The sequence below is a fragment of the Pyrus communis genome, chromosome 5 (genome assembly GCF_963583255.1).
Source record: "Pyrus communis chromosome 5, drPyrComm1.1, whole genome shotgun sequence".
Classification (NCBI taxonomy): Eukaryota; Viridiplantae; Streptophyta; class Magnoliopsida; order Rosales; family Rosaceae; genus Pyrus; species Pyrus communis.
Window position 1 is genome coordinate 1,509,378 of NC_084807.1, and position 18,958 is coordinate 1,528,335.

Below are 18,958 nucleotides of genomic sequence, written 5' to 3' on the forward strand. Positions count from 1 at the left end.
TTTTGTGTCACTGGGCAATACCGTGTCGAAGACATGCTAGCCCAGCATGCCGCTAAGGTGGAGGTTTCGGACGACCCAGGAGCCATCAGAGAGCAAAACCCTAGGCCAAGTGGTGGACCATGACAAGTGTGGTCCGCAGTGGATTAAGCCGATTAAGACCATGGGAGAGGAGGAGCTTAAGCTGTACAAGATAAGCTTGTTGGAAGTGAAGAAAGGTATGGAGAAGGCTACCGAACAGAAGTCCACAGCTACTGGTGGTAGCAGTGGTTTGACTTCTGTTCGTGATGGCAGTGCTACTGCCACTGTCTCCCGTGAGCGTCGATGTGGATTAGGATAACGTCGCATGAGGCCTGGTTGTGAGTGAGGCAGAAGTTCAATAGATGTGTATGCTTTGGTAGCTATGGCTACTCCACAGTGTTTTTGTTTCTTTAAATTTGTTGCTTTCAAGAGAGGAGGGAGAGGGGTATGTTTGGTTGATTTTGGTTTGGGGGTTTGTTAAGAGTTGTTTCTTGTTTTCCAGTTCGACCAAAAAAATAATAATGTTGAATTTTGTTTTTCATTTCGAGAAGATTGGTTGCCCTGCGTGTGTTCTAATTAGAATAACTTGTATGTTATAGTAATATATAGATGTTGAATGTTTTGCTCTTTTTTATCAGTATTCCAATTGAAAATTCTTCAATAATCTTCTTGAAGTAAATATAATTAAAATTTTGGGTGATGTAAACTAGTATACAAAAGTAAAATCAGTGTTCTAGTTAATCACATTTTATAGTGTTACCTGAACGAATTTTGTAAATCGTCGTGTACAGAAATTCAAAAGATAGTCGGGGTAGGTTGGATAAGAAATGAAGTAGGTGAAATTATCATAAAAACCTTGAATTATCACATTAAGGGCATTTTGGGATTTCACATATACACAACGTTCAACGAAAATGAGTTTTCTTACAAATAAAAGAAATTGGCATAGATACGGAAATTCCATGTTTGAGATTTTACGCTTCTTAAAAAACGCAAATACCGTCTTTTATAGTGCTATAGCCAGTAGTATCATTTTTCACTTGTAAGTGAGAGGTCTTAAATCTGATTCTTGCCAAAGGCGAATTTGAATCACATTATTGCTAACACATTGTGAGGTCAAGCCCACCTACTCCCGTATAGATAATATCGTTCGTTTAAAAAAATGCACATACCAAAAAAAGTTGACGCGTGAAAATGATGAGATACCACTTTAACTGAATGTCCTAATTGAGAAAAACTACAAATTAAATTGGCGGTGCGTGCACCAACAGCTGGCAATATGTAGTATCATGCATGTCATGTGAAAATTAACTTAATTCACATGACCTATTAAGTGACAGAACCTGGTTCGGAATGTCCACCTGGGCACCCCAATCAAGTTGTGTTGGCTGACAGCTAGAAGGTGATGAAGCCAGCACAACTTGATTCGGGTGCCTACATGGACATTCTGAATTCAAATGTGTCATTAGGCTAGCATATGGAAAATCCAAATACGAACATGACCCGCAAAAATAACCAGTAACAGAAGATAGATGACTCATTCACCAATTTTTAAAATATGTAATCATTTTAAAATAGATGTTTTCTTGATCATTCGATGACAAAGAAATACATGATCACTAACAGTTAGATTTAAAATCAAAGATAGAAAAAATAAATAGATACATTTTAATTAATGTTTTAATCTCAATCTTTAATACCAAAACTATTGGTGAGTGACAATGAACTCTAAAGATCAAGAGAAGGTGAATCTCATTTTAAATACTTGGTACATGCTCATCTTGATAGACTTAACAATGTTTCATTCACCAAAATGAAAGTGTTATTGTCATCATTTTGAAAAGGAGAATTGTGTAGAATTTAGAAGTACGACATGCTCTAAGCGTTTGTGACTCGCCATGTGATGGCGGACTTCATCAATGGGAGCATTTTGAGTCATGCGTTTGCAATTGATGTAAACATTTCCATTCAAACTTAATGAAACTTTCTAAAATTCGACAAAAAAAAGTTGCGATAAGTGTCTTAGACGGTGATGACCAAGAGTACGTAACTAATTAACATCCGTAACGAATTAAATTCTAAAGCGAATTTTGTTCATGCAAAATTCTAAAATAGTGAAATTAAAATGAATCTGGATGCAAGTGGATTTAACTTAAGAGTCGGCCGGTATAACATGCATATGTAAGCCAAGTACTCGAAAATTACATTCACTTCTCAAACACTGCTCGATCAATGTGATTAGTAACTAGCTAAGTAGTAAGAACACGTCGTAGAAAGGATGTTGTCCGTATGTAAAATTACGACAGTGTGTAGTGTCCATTTGGGAAAGGTAGGACTATCTGCCAAAAAATGTGTCACTAGAAAAAGAGTAATGTTATGCAGATTAATTTTTAAGACCATATTTACAAAATATACGATATGTCGTCAATATGAAATAAACATTTTAATTCACAATTAAATAATAATTCAATCATTAACAACCACGTCTTATTGTTTACAATTTATGATTTAAATAACTGGTCTCCCTAGCATTACCCTTATAAAAATTATATTGAGAAAAAAGGAAAAACAGTAGGTAAAAGAAGAAAAAAAACACAAAAGACGGCTTGAGTTACAAGTTAATGTAAACTAGAATAAAATACCTAATTACCACCAATAAGGAATTAATTTCTAATATAAGGTTTGTTAATGCAACATGCATATTCTTATCTTATTTAAAACACATATATTTTTGTTTTTATTTTTGCCTATTTTCGTTTTTTGTTTTTTTAGTATGTAGCCCTAATTTCCCCTTTTTTTTTTGCGTAAATAACCCTATATATAATTTCCTTTTCAGCTTTTTGGTGCATGCACAAATATAGAAAAACAATACGAGACATTATGACCCCCATGTACCCAAGAACAATCATAGGGCAACATACAAGTTCTGGACATATGGAGCCTCTGCTACAATTACATTCTCTAGGCTTGGCTCATATATCATACTAGCTAGCCCTTCTCTATTCTCTTGGGTAGGTATTGTCTTATTCCTAATACCCTAACCCGCCATGGATTTCAACAGGGTCACTGCGAAGAACTCGCCCCAGCCAAACCCAACTGACCAACCCTAACGTAACCAACCAACGGTTGCGCCGTAAGCTAATCAGTCTGTCCAGAGACGTCCGGGAGTCCAAGGAAACGACCAGGGGAGTAGCCACCGTCTTTGTAGCTACCGAGGACAAGAAGCTCTATTGTGTCACAGGGCAAGATCGCGTCCGCTCTGTTCCTAGGGTGGACGTTGACCACCAAATAGGTGAGTCGTCAGAGACCGAAATTGAGAACATGGGATCGTTGGTAATCACAGGATCAATCTCTAACGTTGTTAGACTATTGATTTACTATGAGGGAGTGTCAAGGGAGACATAGTGCACCAAAGGGAAGACGAGAATCCATTTCCCGTTGGATGATCTGCCTAGAAGAATGAATTCTCCTTTTTAAATTAACTTTATCTTTCCAAGAGTTGTGAGATTTCTCTGAATGATCTTATCCTTTCATGATAAGACACATCACTTATAGAAAGGTATAACCCTTATGATAAGTCATACCTTTTAATACAATCTTTGCTTAAGTGTATATCAATACAACAATCTTATGGTGCACCTCCACACATCAAATACACACATAGTAAAGCCAATATCATCATGATCATATTCCAACATTTCTCACTTGATCTTGATGATGTAAAATCCCGTTGGCAAACGATCCTTTTGGTTCTCCTATTAGAATTCACATAGAACATCCATATAGTCTCTTTTTCAAATTATAAGCGGTAAAAATCAGTTTACATAAGTCAAATTTCATATAAAATAGGACATCCTCTTTTTATAAGACTTTTTGAATCACCAGCATAACAATCTTTTTCATCCTCATGTTCTTACAGACTAGACATGGATTGGGCTGTGATGTGCGTCCAAATGCTGAAGGGCGGCTGTTACCTAGATGGAGACGTACACTAATATTTAGTGCTCGACCAAATTGCAAGTTAGGCCAAGATCCACAAAAACCAAGACATATTACATAATTTAAAACGTATAATGTAGTGGAAAATAAATTTTGAATGCAATAAGCAATATCTTGTTCGTAAACTTTTTTTTTTCTATCCGCGTCGGTCACGGTTGAACAACCAAAGAAGTATTTTTCATTCCAGAATAGTTTTGAAATTTATAATTAATCAGTTGACAACAATATTAAGTGTTCATTCAGAAGTGTTTTCAAAATGATTAAAAACATTTTTAGCAAAAATGTTTTTGGGTTATAAAAGCACTTGAAGTGCTTTCACTTGTATTTTTAGTAAGAATTGGTTCTGATAATATTTTCGCCAGAAAGACTTTCAGCCATTATAAAAACGCTTTTAACTATTTTAAAAGCGCTCTCAAAAGAGCTTTAATACCTCTCATATGTTTTCTTCTTATCTGTTTTGTGTTGTTTTCTAGATACAAATTGATCAATCGGTTCTTAATAATCATCACATCAAAGCGTTATGGACGAGCATAAGCGTCCAAGAGAAAAGTCAAAAGTATGATGCTTTCAATGAAGGAATCCCTAACCACACCCATCCTATACAATGTAAACCATATATCAGTTATTCACTATGATTGAGGAGGGGATGATAATACATTTTTTAGCTTTCTTTCTCATCTTGTAGTTTAGTTTTAGTGATTAGAACCGTCTACTCTATAGATCACCATTTAAAGATTAATTCTGTTAAAAAAAAAAAAAAACCGAATTAGAAAGGATGACCTAGAAAAAAGAGTAGAGGATTTATTGGATAACCATTTAGACTATAAACAGGTTTAGATTAGTTAATTTTTCAAGAGATGAACTTTAAAGGTGACCTAAAAAGTATCGGTTCAGAACATCGTGAAATATTACAAAATGAGAAGAATAATTGAAAAGACGGATCAAAATGGTCTAAATGAGCATATTGCTAGCATTCTTCCAAAATCAAAAAGGTTCCACATGCACATACTAGCACCTTGGCGCCTTAGGCCATCTCCAATGGAGAGGGCTAAAGGTCCAAATGCCAAAAAAGACCTAATTTGCCCAAAAATTCATCTCCAACCGATGACTGGCTATAATTCTATATAGCCCACCAGACCATTATTTGGCCAAATGGGCATCAGGCTGGCCAAATGTAGCTCTCTCTTAGCGCTTTTTCTTTTTTAGCCCAGCTCATCAGTTGCAATAATTAATTCAAATTCAACGGTTAGATTTGAAAACATTCAAAGGTAGTATAATTAAATTAAATTATAAACTTAAAACTAATAAATTATTGAGGTGACTATGTTTGGCCCCTTCGGTTGACAATGATATATAAGTATGACCTGAAATTGTTCGTTAAAAAATAATTTTTTTTAAATAACTATAATTCTGAACATGACTATTTTTGACTCGTTTAATTGAACATGGCCTTAGTTTTAATGATTGCATCACAGTCCAAAACCAGTTATCCTCTCACCTTTTGTTTTCATTCAATCTTTTGTTCTTTCTACTTCAAGAAAAGGAAAATAGATTGTATCATAAAAAAATAAAAAATAAAACTAAAGAAAATGACTTCAAAACTTTGAGTTTTAATAATAATGACAAAATAAATAGTAAAGTGAATAGTACCATAATTGATTTTTTTAGTATAAAAATATGATTTTTCGTTAAAATGAACCATCCTGAAACGTTAAAATTATATAAAAAAATTTGAAACATGACACATACACCCATCTTTTTTTCCTCAGTTTCAGGTTTCAAGGAATCATAAGACACTCATATAAATTTATTCGTATTTGGAGCAAGGATTTAATTTTCTGTTATATTTATAGGACTGATGGCGTAGTTATTATTCTTACACTTTGAATGAAAAAGCTCTCTGCTGCTGAAGTTTCAGTGGCCGTTGAACAATTATTGTGCGATCCGATCTCTGTCTATCTGATATGATCTCTCCGTGTGTCATTCATTCATTCATGGGAACTTGCAGAAGTTTGCGATTGCATCTCTAGTCAAGTCAGAATAAAATGACATAATGTTATCTCAATCGAGTCAATTTAATAATAATAATAATATTATTATATTAAATTTATTAATTGCATAGAAATTAGAAGTTGAGCATTTTGATAGAAATATGTGTTTACTTAAATGAAGAATTGTAACTTTTGACTCTTCATGAATAGTCATATGCTTTTTAAAGAAGTATCTCACATTCTATAAATAGAGGAACCCCCTATAATCACAAAATAACTTTTCATTGTTTTACATAATCAAACCTATAGTGCACTAAATAATAGAAAGTCTCATTGAGTCCATATGAGAAAATTTTCAACACAATAGTAGTTCATGGAGCCTTGTGATTTGGAGTGCTACTATTACAAGGACGTGATCGTTGTATCTTGGGAGACATATGCCAATCAACCATGAGCATCATAGTGGGGCATAAACTTGCCTTAAAGACAAAGTGTCCAACGTTTGCCTCAACCATATTTTCTAGGTTTTTCTAATCCATTATGTCTTGTTCATTTAGCATTAGTTACTTATGTGCATGCATTACTTTGATATATAATTGCATGAATTATTTCTTGATTTTTCATATGATTTAATATAGCAATTAGACCTTATTTTTCCAAAATCTCAGGCCCTGGGGATTTTAGGGATCTCACGATCGTGATCATTCATCATATATCATGCGTTCAATTTTCGTTAGGTGTTATTTATCTTTAATTTTAAATTTTAAATTTTGAAATGATTTATGGCCGTAAGATCTACGATAAACGGTCATGATCGTGAGATCCTTAAGGTCCCCAGAAAAAAGATTTGGTCCATGCATTGCACATAATTCAGCCTTCGACAAATAGGTAGCATAAACTTGTCATCTAACCTTTTCATTAAAAATAGTTAGAAAATAAGACATGTGAGCAAAAATAGAAACTCCTTTTTTTAATCATTGAATCCTAAATTATATATATATATACACACCTCTCGATTTCTAGCCGTCAAATCGAATTAATTGAAGAATATCAATTGACAAAATTTAATAAGAGTGTGTGAAAGGTAAAAAGGAGTGTGTAAGTAGCATTACCCTAAAAATCTTATGAAGAAAATAAAAATGGTTACACAATTTAATATTTAAAAAAAAAAAAAAGATTGTTTAAAAGCATCTTCAAATAAGATGTCAAAAGGTCCACATCAACAATAACAGTAAAAATAACACAAATATTTTCCAATCGAGATGTCAATTCATATGCAGCATAACATGAATTAGCAGCAAGGCGGGTTGCTGTCAATTTGACAGCAGCTTCAAATAATTTTTAATGAATTGTTAAATGTTTTTCATTAACTTTAATTTTGTTGGTTTAAACATTTATTATAAGTGATTGTTGGTTCACCGTCCTTTTTATTTGTTTAAAGCATTTATTATATAGGATTAAGTACCTAAAACCCCCAACCTTTTAATGTCATTTCAAATTGGTTTAAACATTTTTAAACATTCTAAATAAATACCCAACCAATTGAACATGTCACATTCGTTAAGCCCTATTTAAAAATTTGTTAAACTAACTAGGGCATACTTTGCCTCTAAAATCAATAGAAGGTTATGGAAAGCATATCATCCACCAACAAACGGTTACCACTAGCCCTATCATGCCATCACCTCCAAACCCAACACAAAACTACTAACTCACCCTACAACTCTAGTTGCCAACATCAAGTAGAAGGTCATGCAAGTTTCTAAAATGGTATGAACTGTCATGATCCGCCCACCACCATCTTCACTTCCCACAAAGAAGAACTGGAAGCTTGACGAGCTGACAATTGACGTATGAGGAAATCACATGAGTAGAAACAAACTCCTTGAAATCTTATCTGAATTCTTAACCCTCTTCTTTGATAGGAGATTGCCCTCCTAATATAATTTCAATTTGGGTCCCGTTTCGATTCATTGGGTTTCATATTACATAATTTATGTTTAAAATTCAAATTTTGAGACAACTAATATTAATGTTGACCATGATATACCCAATTAATGGATTTTCAACATAATCTATGTTTACTTTTAACACTTTTTTTTTGTCTCTCTCTAAAACCTTTTCTCCCCTCTACCTTCAAGAAAAAAGAAACCCTCCTAGCCACCGCTCCTTGCTCTAGCTTGGGGTCGACGGCAACCCAACTCCCGCCTCTTTCTAGCCATCATTCCCTCTTTCTCGTCCTTCTCCACCTTCTGCATCTTCCTTTCCCCCCCCTCCTTCCCACCTTTTTCTAGCCCTTTTCCCCATCCATCTACACCCTCCACATCTTCCCTCTTCCCCCTTCTTTTCCTCATCATTCCCTTATCCTTCCACTCAAAAAGTTTTTAATTTCTAAACTTTTTCTCTTTTGGCCTTTGTTTTGGCTTCCCTTGAGCTTTGTGCTTTGAACTTTGTCTCAATTCCCATGAACTGGTCTCATATATGGACCTTCATGGCCCTCTCCTGCTCCGATGCTACTTTACATCGCGCGTCCTCAACCACCGACCTCTGCTACTCGGCATGTGTGCTTCTTATCAGGTGTTGGGTGGCTATTTATCTTTAATTTTAAATTTTAAATTTTGAAATGATTTTTTACCGCAAGATGTACGATGAATGGTCACGATCGCGAGATCCTTAAGATCCCCAAAAAAAAGATTTGGTCCATGCATATTGCACATAATTCAGCCTTTGACAAATAGTTAGCATAAACTTGTCATCTAACCTTCTCATTAAAAATAGTTAGAAAATAAGACATGTGAGCAAAAATAGAAACTCCCTTTTTTAATCATTGAATCCTAAATTATATATATATATATATATATATGCAGGCCCTTGAACAAGAGGGATCCCCGTTTTTAAAAAAAAATGGGAATACCCTCTTGACCGTTAGATTTGGTTTTAATGGAATTCTATGGTTGAGATTAAATCACATGCCATAGAATCTCAACCACATAATTTCATTAAAGCCAAATCTAACAGTCAAGAGGGTGTCCCCATCTTTTTTTTTTTTTAATGGGGATCCCTCTTGTTAAAGGATTCCTATATATGTGTGTGTGTGTGTGTGTGTGTGTGTGTGTGTGTGTGTGTGTGTGTGTGTGTGAGAGAGGTGTTCAAATTAGGGCAAAAAAAAAAGATCGACTCATTAATTAGGCTCCGATGATTTTCATTGTGAAGGTGAGATAAAAAAAAAATGGTGCTATTCACACACTTAATTTTACTTGTTACATATACCTTTCAATTTCTAGCCGTCGAATCGAATTAATTGAGAAGATCAATGGACAAAATTTAATAAGGGTGTGTGAAAAGTAAAAAGGAGTGTGTGAGTAGCACTACCCTAAAAAACTTATGATGAAAATAAAAATGGTTACACAATTTAATATTAAAAAAAAAAAAGATTGTTTAAAAGCATCTCCAAATGAGATGTCAAAAGGTCCAGATCAACAATAACAGTAAAAATAACATAAATATTTTCCAACCAATATGTAAATTCCTATGCAGCATGACATGAATTAGCAGCAAGGCGGGTTGCTATCAAATTTGACAGCAGCTTCAAATAATTTTTAATGAACTGTTAAATGCTTTTTATTAACTTTAATTGTAAGATCCCACATCACCCAGGGGTGAGAATCCTGTAAGCCTTATATGTATATTCCCATGTCTACCTAGCAAGAGACCTTTTGGGAGCTCACTGGCTTCGAGTTCTATAGGAACTCCGAAGTTAAGCGAGTTAGTGCGAGAGCAATTCTAGGATAGGTGACCCACCGGGAAGTTCTCGTGTGAGTTCCCATAAACAAAATCGTGAGGGTGTGGTCGGGGCCCAAAGCGGACAATATCGTGTTATGGCGGAGTCGAGCCCGGGCTGGGATGTGACAATTTGGTATTAGAGCCAATCCTTGGCCGGAAGTGTGCCGACGAGGATGTCGGGCCCCTAAGGGGGGTGGATTGTTAGATCCCACATCGCCCAGGGGAGTGGATCATCTATGCCTTATATGTACATGTCCACCTTCATATAGCATGAGGCCTTTTGCCAACATCAAGAAGAAGGTCATGCAGGTTTCTGAAATGGTATGAACTGTCATGATCCGCCCACCACCATCTTCACTGCCTGCAAAGAAGAACTGGAAGCTTAACGAGCTGACAATTAACGTATGAGGAAATCACATGAGTAGAAACAAGCTGCTTGAAATCTTATCTGAATTCTTAACCCTCTTCTTTGATAGGAGATTGCCCTCATAATATAATTTCAATTTGGGTTCATTTTTTATTCAATTTAATACTTGTTTGTTCATTGGGTTTCATATTACATAATTTATGTTTAAAATTCAAATTTTGAGACAACTAATATTAATGTTGACCATGATATACCCAATTAATGGATTTTCAACATAATCTATGTTTACTTTTAACACTTTTTCTCTCTCTCTCTCTCTCTCTCTCTCTCTCTCTCTCTCTCTAAAACCTTTTCTCCCCTATACTTTCAAGAAAAAAGAAACCCTCATAGCTGCTGCTCCTTGCTCTGGCTTGGGGTCGGCGGTAGCCCAACTCTCACCTCTTTCTAGCCATCCTTCCTTCTTTCTCGTCCTTCTCCACCTTCAGCATCTTCCTTTTTCCCCCATCCTTCCCACCTTTTTCTAGCCCTCTTTCCCTCTTTCCCATCCATCTACACCCTCCACATCTTCCCTCTTCCCCCTTCATTTCCTCATCCTTCCCCCATCATTCCACTCAAAAAGTTTTTAATTTCTAAACTTTTTCTCTTTTGGTCTTTGTTTTGGCTTCCCTTGAGCTTTGTTCTTTGAACTTTGTCTCAATGCCCATGAGATGGTCTTAGATTTGGACCTTCATGGCCCTTTCCTGCTTCGGTGCGACTTTAAATTGCGGGTCCTTAACCACTGGCCTCTGCTACTCGGCCTGTGTGCTTCTCATCGGGTGTTAGGTGGGCTATTACAATGTTTTTAACACTATCTGGTAGGATTATGGGAGCGCTCACTGCACGGTTGGCTCGTTTACCTCATTTTTTGTTGATCTAGTTGTTTCGTTGGTTCGTTCTCTTAGTGGTGGTGGTGGCCTTGTGATACGATGGAGGCGTATCTGGTAGTTGCTGGTTTCCATTCCAGTCTTAGGGTTTTTTTTGTTATTGTTCAGCTGGCCACTTTTGGGTTTATCTACTGTATTTTCTTTTTTTGTTGTTGGGCTTGTATTTAGGTTGTAGGTTGCCTTTGGGCTCTCTTTTCCTTGTACTTGTCTTTTTATTTAAATGGAAGTAATTTGACTAAAAAAAGAACATAATCTATGTTTGAAAAATTAACTAAGCTTAGCGGATATGACATTTTTAATAGGTTGGGTGCTTGTTTTGAATGTTTAAAAGGGTTGAGATCATTTTGGAATGACACTAAAAAGTTGAGGGTTTTAGGTACTTGATCCTATAATTTAACATTTATGTTTAAAATTTGATATATCAGGTAGAGAGAAAAACTTTTTTTTTTTTTTTTTTTTTAACAAAAGGTAGAAAAGAGAGAAAAACTTTAAAATATATTTTTAGAGTGATAATAGTAATTTCTAAATGTATAGCAATTATAGGTGTTGCAATTGGTGGAATGGAATTAATGCCAGATGGAGAAGAAAGAAAGGGGACAAGATGCAACAGGAGAATGGGGAGAAGAAAGAATGGAGCGAGTGAGAAAGGGAGATTATTGAATTAGTATTAATGAGGAGAGATAGAGATAACAAATCTTAAATAAGGATTTTGTTTTCAATGCATAATTCTTTAGATAAAAAGCCATATAAAGAGCGGATATGTGAAACCATGTTTTTCACACAAATTTTGACATAATTTTTTAACCCTTAGATTCAAACATGTTGGATGGTTTAGATTAATCTGACGATAATTACAACGTAGCCCATACAAAAACAGTCCCGAACCAAGCTCTTAGTGCCATTCTTAAAATTGCCAACAACTGTAAGAATATGTGTTATATTGTATCTTCGACAAAAAATTTACATATTATAGATTCTAATATAAAAGGGGATATTTTTGTTCACCATCCTATTTATTACCGTTAGATGAATTTAAGTTTCGAGCTTTATATAGTGGATATACACAAATCTCAAAATTTAGACTCATAGAATAACAATAAGTTGGATAAGTAGTTAGCATTACCAACACTTGAAGATAGTGAGCAAAAATACACCTGTAGTATTAATGTTAGCATACGGTATTCATTACAATAATTTAATATGCACAAAAAAAAAAATGATAATGATGTATGAAAGTTAAAGGTTGTGTGCGTCCTACTAATTGAGTGCAAGTAATAAAATATGCATCTTTATCCATTCTCTTAGGTGTAGCATCTTCCTCGTGGAAACGGGAATGAGCGAAGAAAGATAGCTAAAAAGATGGGAGAGCAAGTGGTGCATTTCAAGTCCCACGCAAATTATAAGAATTAACTTCTTGTGGTCATCATCTTGAAATGGACAATTTTTTTTAGGTGGGAAGCTAATCATGACCAAGAGCACTAATAATATAAAGTTTTCAAGGAAGTGAGTGGTTTGTAGGAGAGCAATTTCAACGGTACGGCTACATGATTATCATAAAGTAGTTTAGTAGTTGGGGATGAATTTCAGGCTCGTATTCCACACAACACGTTTTGAATTCGACTCCTAGCGCTGGTGAGTGGTGGCAAGAGGAAGACTAAGATGCTTCTAGAAGTCTTTTGACCCCCGAAAAAATGGATTGCCATGGTAAAACCACCAGTTGATCTCCCTTTGAAAAAAATAGTATGAATATACTATTATTGCGGCTTCATGTGATATAATGATACAACGTTAGTTGGAGATAAGCTTACGCATATCCTTGTATTATTACAACATAATGTATACTTTTTGTCTTGTAAGGCATTCTCAGTTTGTTGAGTAAAGTTTTTAATAAGCGACTATTAAGTCCGAGAATCTTGCTGAAGGCGGATTTTCCTTAGAAGTCGGCCCTTCACACACTTTTTGTTTGTCAGGTTGGATTATTTCATTTATATAATTAACTGCATGTGTTCTTAAATGACCCCAATCACTCCCAAAACACTACTCACATGGCATAACATGATTGGTGACTAACTTTTGTCTTATAAAAATGAGTGAGCTCTCATAACCTTTCCAGGGAATTTCATCGGAATTACCCAAACATTGAAAACAATCATTCTTTCTTTGGATCCAAAACCCAGAAGCCCTTTCATTCTTTCTTTCTCTCTAAAAAGACACCAAAAATATACTAATACCATGAATACAATCAAAATGCAAATAATTAGGCATTGTTCGGCAATTTTATCTCTTCTCATTCTTTCTTGCTTCGCAACTCAAATCCATGGAAGCAAGCAATCGCAAGCACTTTCACAGCTCCACAGGTCCAAATTGAAGAACGTCGCCCGCATCGACAAGAGTCCCTTCGTGGCGATTCTTCACGCAAACGCAACCAAAACTCATCCTCAGGAAGGGTTGAAGGTGAAGGATAGGATCGTTAAATTGCCTGGACAACCCAACGTGAAGTTCTCCCAGTATGGCGGGTACGTTACGGTGGATAAAAATGCCGGCCGTGCAATGTTTTACTATTTAGTTGAAGCTGAGCAAGCTAAGGATTCTTCACCTCTTCTTCTGTGGCTCAATGGAGGTAAATTACTATCCTACCTGCAAATTGTAATGTCAATGCCACCTGTTCAACTGATGATGTTATAATTTGTCATTTGCTGCGAAAGTTATGGGTGGTTAATTGTGATCTCTTTGTCTAAGTATACATTTTTTTTCCTTTATTTTAATTATTGGTGATTGATAGAAGTGGAAATATATGAAGTATTCCACTAAAATCCCAACTAAATAGCTGGCTTAAGCTTAGCCAAAATAGCTAGAGCAATGTGCTCATTTTTCTGCAGTCAAATTCTAATTTCTAATCTCCTTTCTTAAAATTTTGATAAATTAATGTAAAATATCACTTGTTTAAAAAAAAAATTCCAAAAAATGCTTCTTTTGTGGTACTAGCTACTCCAACCTATCTTTTCTTTCTGTATTTTCCCACTCTCTTTGTAGTGTTCCCACACCTTTGCATGATGGTTCCTAGTTTTTCTTCGGCCTGATATGATTATTAAAAGAATAATAATTTATAGCTAATTATGTCCCTCAATTATTGATGCCCTAAACAATAATTTTCATCACCCAAAAGGTTAATTGTAATCAATTGCTTGTCTTGTAAATTTACATCAATTAATTTTTTTTCAATGATTTAGGCCTAACACAACATATTGTATTGCGATAGTCGCACCAAACACACACATGACTCTTTGTTAATCTTGACGTATGTGAAGCTTAATGCAAATTCCCCAGAAGGCTAATCCTGGCACCCCTCTTTAATTTTCGGAAGGGCTGGCCCCTTGTGGAGGATATCTTGGCGCTCATGCTGAATCTAATACGTCTCTCAGTTGGAAAATATACATAATATAAAATGGACGTTGAAAATGTTTGTGATTCGTATGTTGATCAATTATTTATCAGATAAATACAAATAGTTTAGTTGTCCACATGACACATGATCATTTATTTACACAATTCGGTTACATCTTCTCCTTTCTACCAATATTTTGGCATAAGACTGTTGCGATACACCGGTTTATGGAGTGTACTGGTATTTAAACGGTTAGATTGCAATGGTAACAATTCAATCATACAAATTTAGTCATCCAATGCACCGATGCATCTCATACACCAGTATATATAGAATTATCTTAGAACATCGTTCTAGTTTAGTCTTACTAACTTCCACTTGCATCCTGTGTCAATTGGATCCAGTGACATAAATTACTAACTACTACTTTGATGACATTTTAATAATTTATTACCTATTAATTGGTACATATTAACTGACAATAATATAAGGTTGCCATTGCTTAATATTTTCACAGGACCTGGTTGTTCTTCTCTTGCCTATGGAGCAATGCTCGAGCTTGGACCGTTCCGAATCCACAGCGATGGAAAAACACTTTACAGAAACAGATTTTCATGGAATCATGGTATATATTTAAAACACAATTACCAGACCTTAATTTATAAATCTTCAAAGTTTAATCTCTCTTTTTTTCTTCAGCTGCTAATGTGTTGTTCCTTGAGTCTCCTGCTGGGGTGGGATTTTCATACTCAAATAGAACATCTGATTACGATGCGAGCGGGGATAGAAACACAGCAGCAGATAATTATGTATTTTTGGTGAATTGGTTGGAGAGGTTTCCTGAATACAAGGGCAGGGAGTTTTATATCTCTGGGGAAAGTTATGCAGGGCATTATGTACCTCAACTTGCACATACCATTCTATACCATAATAAGAGGGCTAACAAGACCATTATCAACCTCAAGGGCATAATAGTATGTTCCTCTCTCTCTCTCTCTCTCTCTCTCTCAAATTGGGAATTCCCAACTCTATGAAAAACAATTTTTTTTCGTTTTATATATAAGCGATATTGGAGGAGGGGGATTTCAATATGGAACTGTGATTGTAAGGAAGATTGCTCTTAATCAACTGAGCGAGTCCCTTACAAATCAATGGCAAATAATTAAGTTTTAGACTAATTGGGAAGCACAAATCTATAGCAAATAATTAGAATTTAGATTCCATGAGGTTCTATGTTCTTGGATTCTTGGTAGTTGGTGAAAGTTGTAAAAAGGTCATAGGAAAAATGCTTGCATTGGAGGTGATTGGTCGCTCCTGGCAAGGGTTGGCCAACTCCCACATTTGGTGGTATCATCATATAATCCCTTTTGCTCTTGGTTTTCCATAATTCTTGGTCTGGTCATCATTTTTGTTTTTTAAGACTGATGTTACACATTGCCTAATTTTAGTGGGTGGGTGCGAAATCTGCTTATTATATGCTTGACTATCACTTAATGAATTGGGTAAAAAAGGAAAAAAACTAAGAATTTATTGTTTGAGAAAGTATTTCTGCTCTTCTTTATCATTACACATTCATGTTTATTTTTAATATTTTGCATTGGGGGAAAAAAAAAATAGATGTGTGCAACATAAAAGGGTTGCGAAAATCTTTCTCCTTTATTTATATATGCGGCGCACTATACTGCCCACCTGTTGTAATAGATGCGAGATTTATTGTTTATGATACCATACATTTTATGTGAGACAACCAACCGGCACATAATGTTACTGATTCATTTATGTTATAGCACATGTATTTATTTATTTATTAGTACTATATCCTAGGTCCATCAAATATATATTTACCATATTGCATATTTGTATTACAATATGTATTTGGTAACACCACTCGACGGTGTGATCGTTAGCATCCAAATTTTTTGTCTCTATGACATGTTAAAAGCATTGATGATAATGAAGCATATAAAGTTCATTAAAATTTTAGCAAATTGCAAATACCCTATCTCTCTTCTTTACTCAAAGCTTTCCTTGTTACATGATGTAGATTGGGAATGCAGTGATCAATGATGAAACTGATACAAAGGGAATGTACGACTATCTTGCGAGCCATGCTATCATTTCAGATAAAACTGCAAACGTTATTAACAACTACTGTAATTTTGCACCTAATGTCAAGACTGATCAGCGTAAGGAGTGCAGTGATGCCACAGATGATGCTGCTAAAGATACCTATTACGTTGACATTTATAACATCTATGCCCCTTCATGTTTGTCTACCAACCTCACTGCAAAACCCAAAAGGACTTCGGTAAGTTAAAACAAAACCCTAAAAATTTCCCGCATATAGATATATGTAACACTGCTTATTGCAAAACATAATCTTGCGCTAATACATTCGTCGTGCAGATATTCAAATTTGATCCGTGCAGTGAGGACTATGTGTATGCTTATTTGAATCGGCCTGACGTTCAACAGGCTCTCCATGCCAATGTCACCAAACTCTCACACGATTGGGAACCATGTAGTGATGTTATCACATGGGGCGATAGTGCATCAACCGTACTACCTCTTTTACATGAGTTCCTGGAGAATGGACTTCGAGTGTGGATTTTCAGGTCAAGTTTCAGACTTTTTCTTGTTCGTATGTTATATATTCTTATGAATGCTATGCAATTTCAATACTTGATGAAAAGAAGGCCTTGCAGTTTCAGTGTTAGGGTTACAAACGATCTTATTTTTATGAAAATATTGAGTGCAGTGGCGACATTGATGGGAGGGTACCAGTGACTTCAACAAAGTATTCTCTTGACAAGATGAATCTTCCAGTAAAGACTGAGTGGCACGCTTGGTTCCTTAGTGGAGAGGTATTATATACAACATTTTTTATTTATTTTTTTCTTTCTACTGTTGTTTGTTTCAGTAATCGAATTTTCAGAAGACCTTCAAAATTCTTGATATGTTCTATATGTGTCGCTGAACAGGTTGCTGGGTACACACAAGAGTTCAAGGGAGGCCTAACATTTGCTACAGTGAGACAGGCAGGGCATCAAGTTCCAAGCTATCAGCCTGCAAGAGGACTTTCACTCATCAAGCACTTCCTTGATGGCACACCTCTTCCTGATACCAAAAGATATAACTAGCTAGCTAATTTCTTCAAATCTTTCTACCTATTCGACTGGCACTACCTTGTTATTAATTTTTTTGGTCCACACAAGGTTAATTAATTGATTTGTCAAACTTCAAGTTGTAATTTATTGTTATTGAAATTAATAAAATTTCACCGAAAATTTTCATGTCCTCTCGCTAGACTAATATGACATATGACTTCTTAGATTAACATTTACTTGATATACAAGGAACAATAACTAAGGAGAAGAATCTGGAATTAAGGCCGCTATTCTAACACCTCAGGATTACATACCTTGATTTATTTCTAGGATTATATAACAACTTGCATGAGTGGAGTGCAACCTAATACAATCGGTTAGGAATTCTACGAGAAGAGAAACTATATGAAAAAGATAATCTATAAAATCAATCATATAATTATATTTATAGCACAAGGGAAGGTATTTAACAAGGTGATCACGAATGATTACTTTTGAATATAGAAATTTGAAAGAGAAATTCTTAATTTTTGAATAAATAATATGATAAGATGAAAGCTACAAATTCCACTTGAATGTTATAAACATTAGAAAGTCAGAATTGACGGATCCACAATAAAAATAATCCAAACTAATCCAGCTCATTCAATGTTACATAACGGGGAAGAACTTTTCGAAAAGTACAATTAAATAAGTTAGCCAATATAGAAAACATAATAAGCCTAATTTGTAGGAAACTCTAGAGCCACTTCCAGACTATTCCTAACAATTTGTCCAGACTATTCTTTAACTATTTGTCCAGACTATTCTTTAACTATTTGTCCAACAACAAAACAATCATAGGCCCAAACCAAAACCAAAAAGAAATTATTTAGAGGTTTTTAGCTAAAATGGTCCTTAAAATTTAGATAACTCTTCATTTTGGCCTTTGAGATTTGAAAGTAATAAAATTGATCCTTGAGTTTGTCCATCATTAATCATTTGGTCATTCCATGAAAAATCTTCATTAAATAAGAAAAAAATGATCAAAATACCCTTAATTTTTGTCAAATCATTTTGGCACATAGTTTATTAAATTATGGGTGTATTTGTCATTTTGATCCTTATTTAACATAATTTTGCATAAAATAACCAAAATGATTGATGGTAGACAATCTCAAAGACCACTTTTATTGATTTTGAATATTAAAGACCAGAGTGATGTATTATGAAAATCTAATATACCATTTTGGCTAAAATACCTTATTTAAAATACCAAACTTTCTTCAAAGCTCTTAAAACCCGGTTTTTGTTTATTCTCTTGAATATTGAATGGGATCATTGCATCCCCACTACCACCATCACCATCACCATTACCACCACCACTACTACTATTCGCCCACCAC

The 18,958-nt window shown here is 35.0% G+C and overlaps 1 protein-coding gene across 1 annotated transcript; it reads left to right on the forward strand.

Annotated features, from left to right (window-relative positions):
- The first annotated feature begins 13,141 nt into the window (after positions 1-13,141).
- LOC137735605 (serine carboxypeptidase-like 40) lies at positions 13,142-17,742 on the forward strand. The gene is made up of 7 exons (XM_068475037.1): positions 13,142-13,701; positions 14,984-15,091; positions 15,166-15,440; positions 16,511-16,774; positions 16,873-17,081; positions 17,225-17,330; positions 17,448-17,742. Exons 1-7 carry the CDS (start codon positions 13,314-13,316, stop codon positions 17,604-17,606), a joined length of 1,509 nt encoding a protein of 502 aa, XP_068331138.1. The 5' UTR covers positions 13,142-13,313; the 3' UTR covers positions 17,607-17,742.
- The last annotated feature ends 1,216 nt before the right edge of the window (positions 17,743-18,958 follow it).

Excerpts from the sequence above, each read along its gene's own strand:
- LOC137735605 (XM_068475037.1), top strand. The coding sequence starts at position 13,314 with ATGAATACAATCAAAATGCAAATAATTAGGCATTGTTCGGCAATTTTA. Across the intron at positions 15,092-15,165 it reads CAGATTTTCATGGAATCATG|CTGCTAATGTGTTGTTCCTT; the intron begins GTATATATTTAA and ends TTTTTTCTTCAG. Across the intron at positions 15,441-16,510 it reads TCAACCTCAAGGGCATAATA|ATTGGGAATGCAGTGATCAA; the intron begins GTATGTTCCTCT and ends TACATGATGTAG.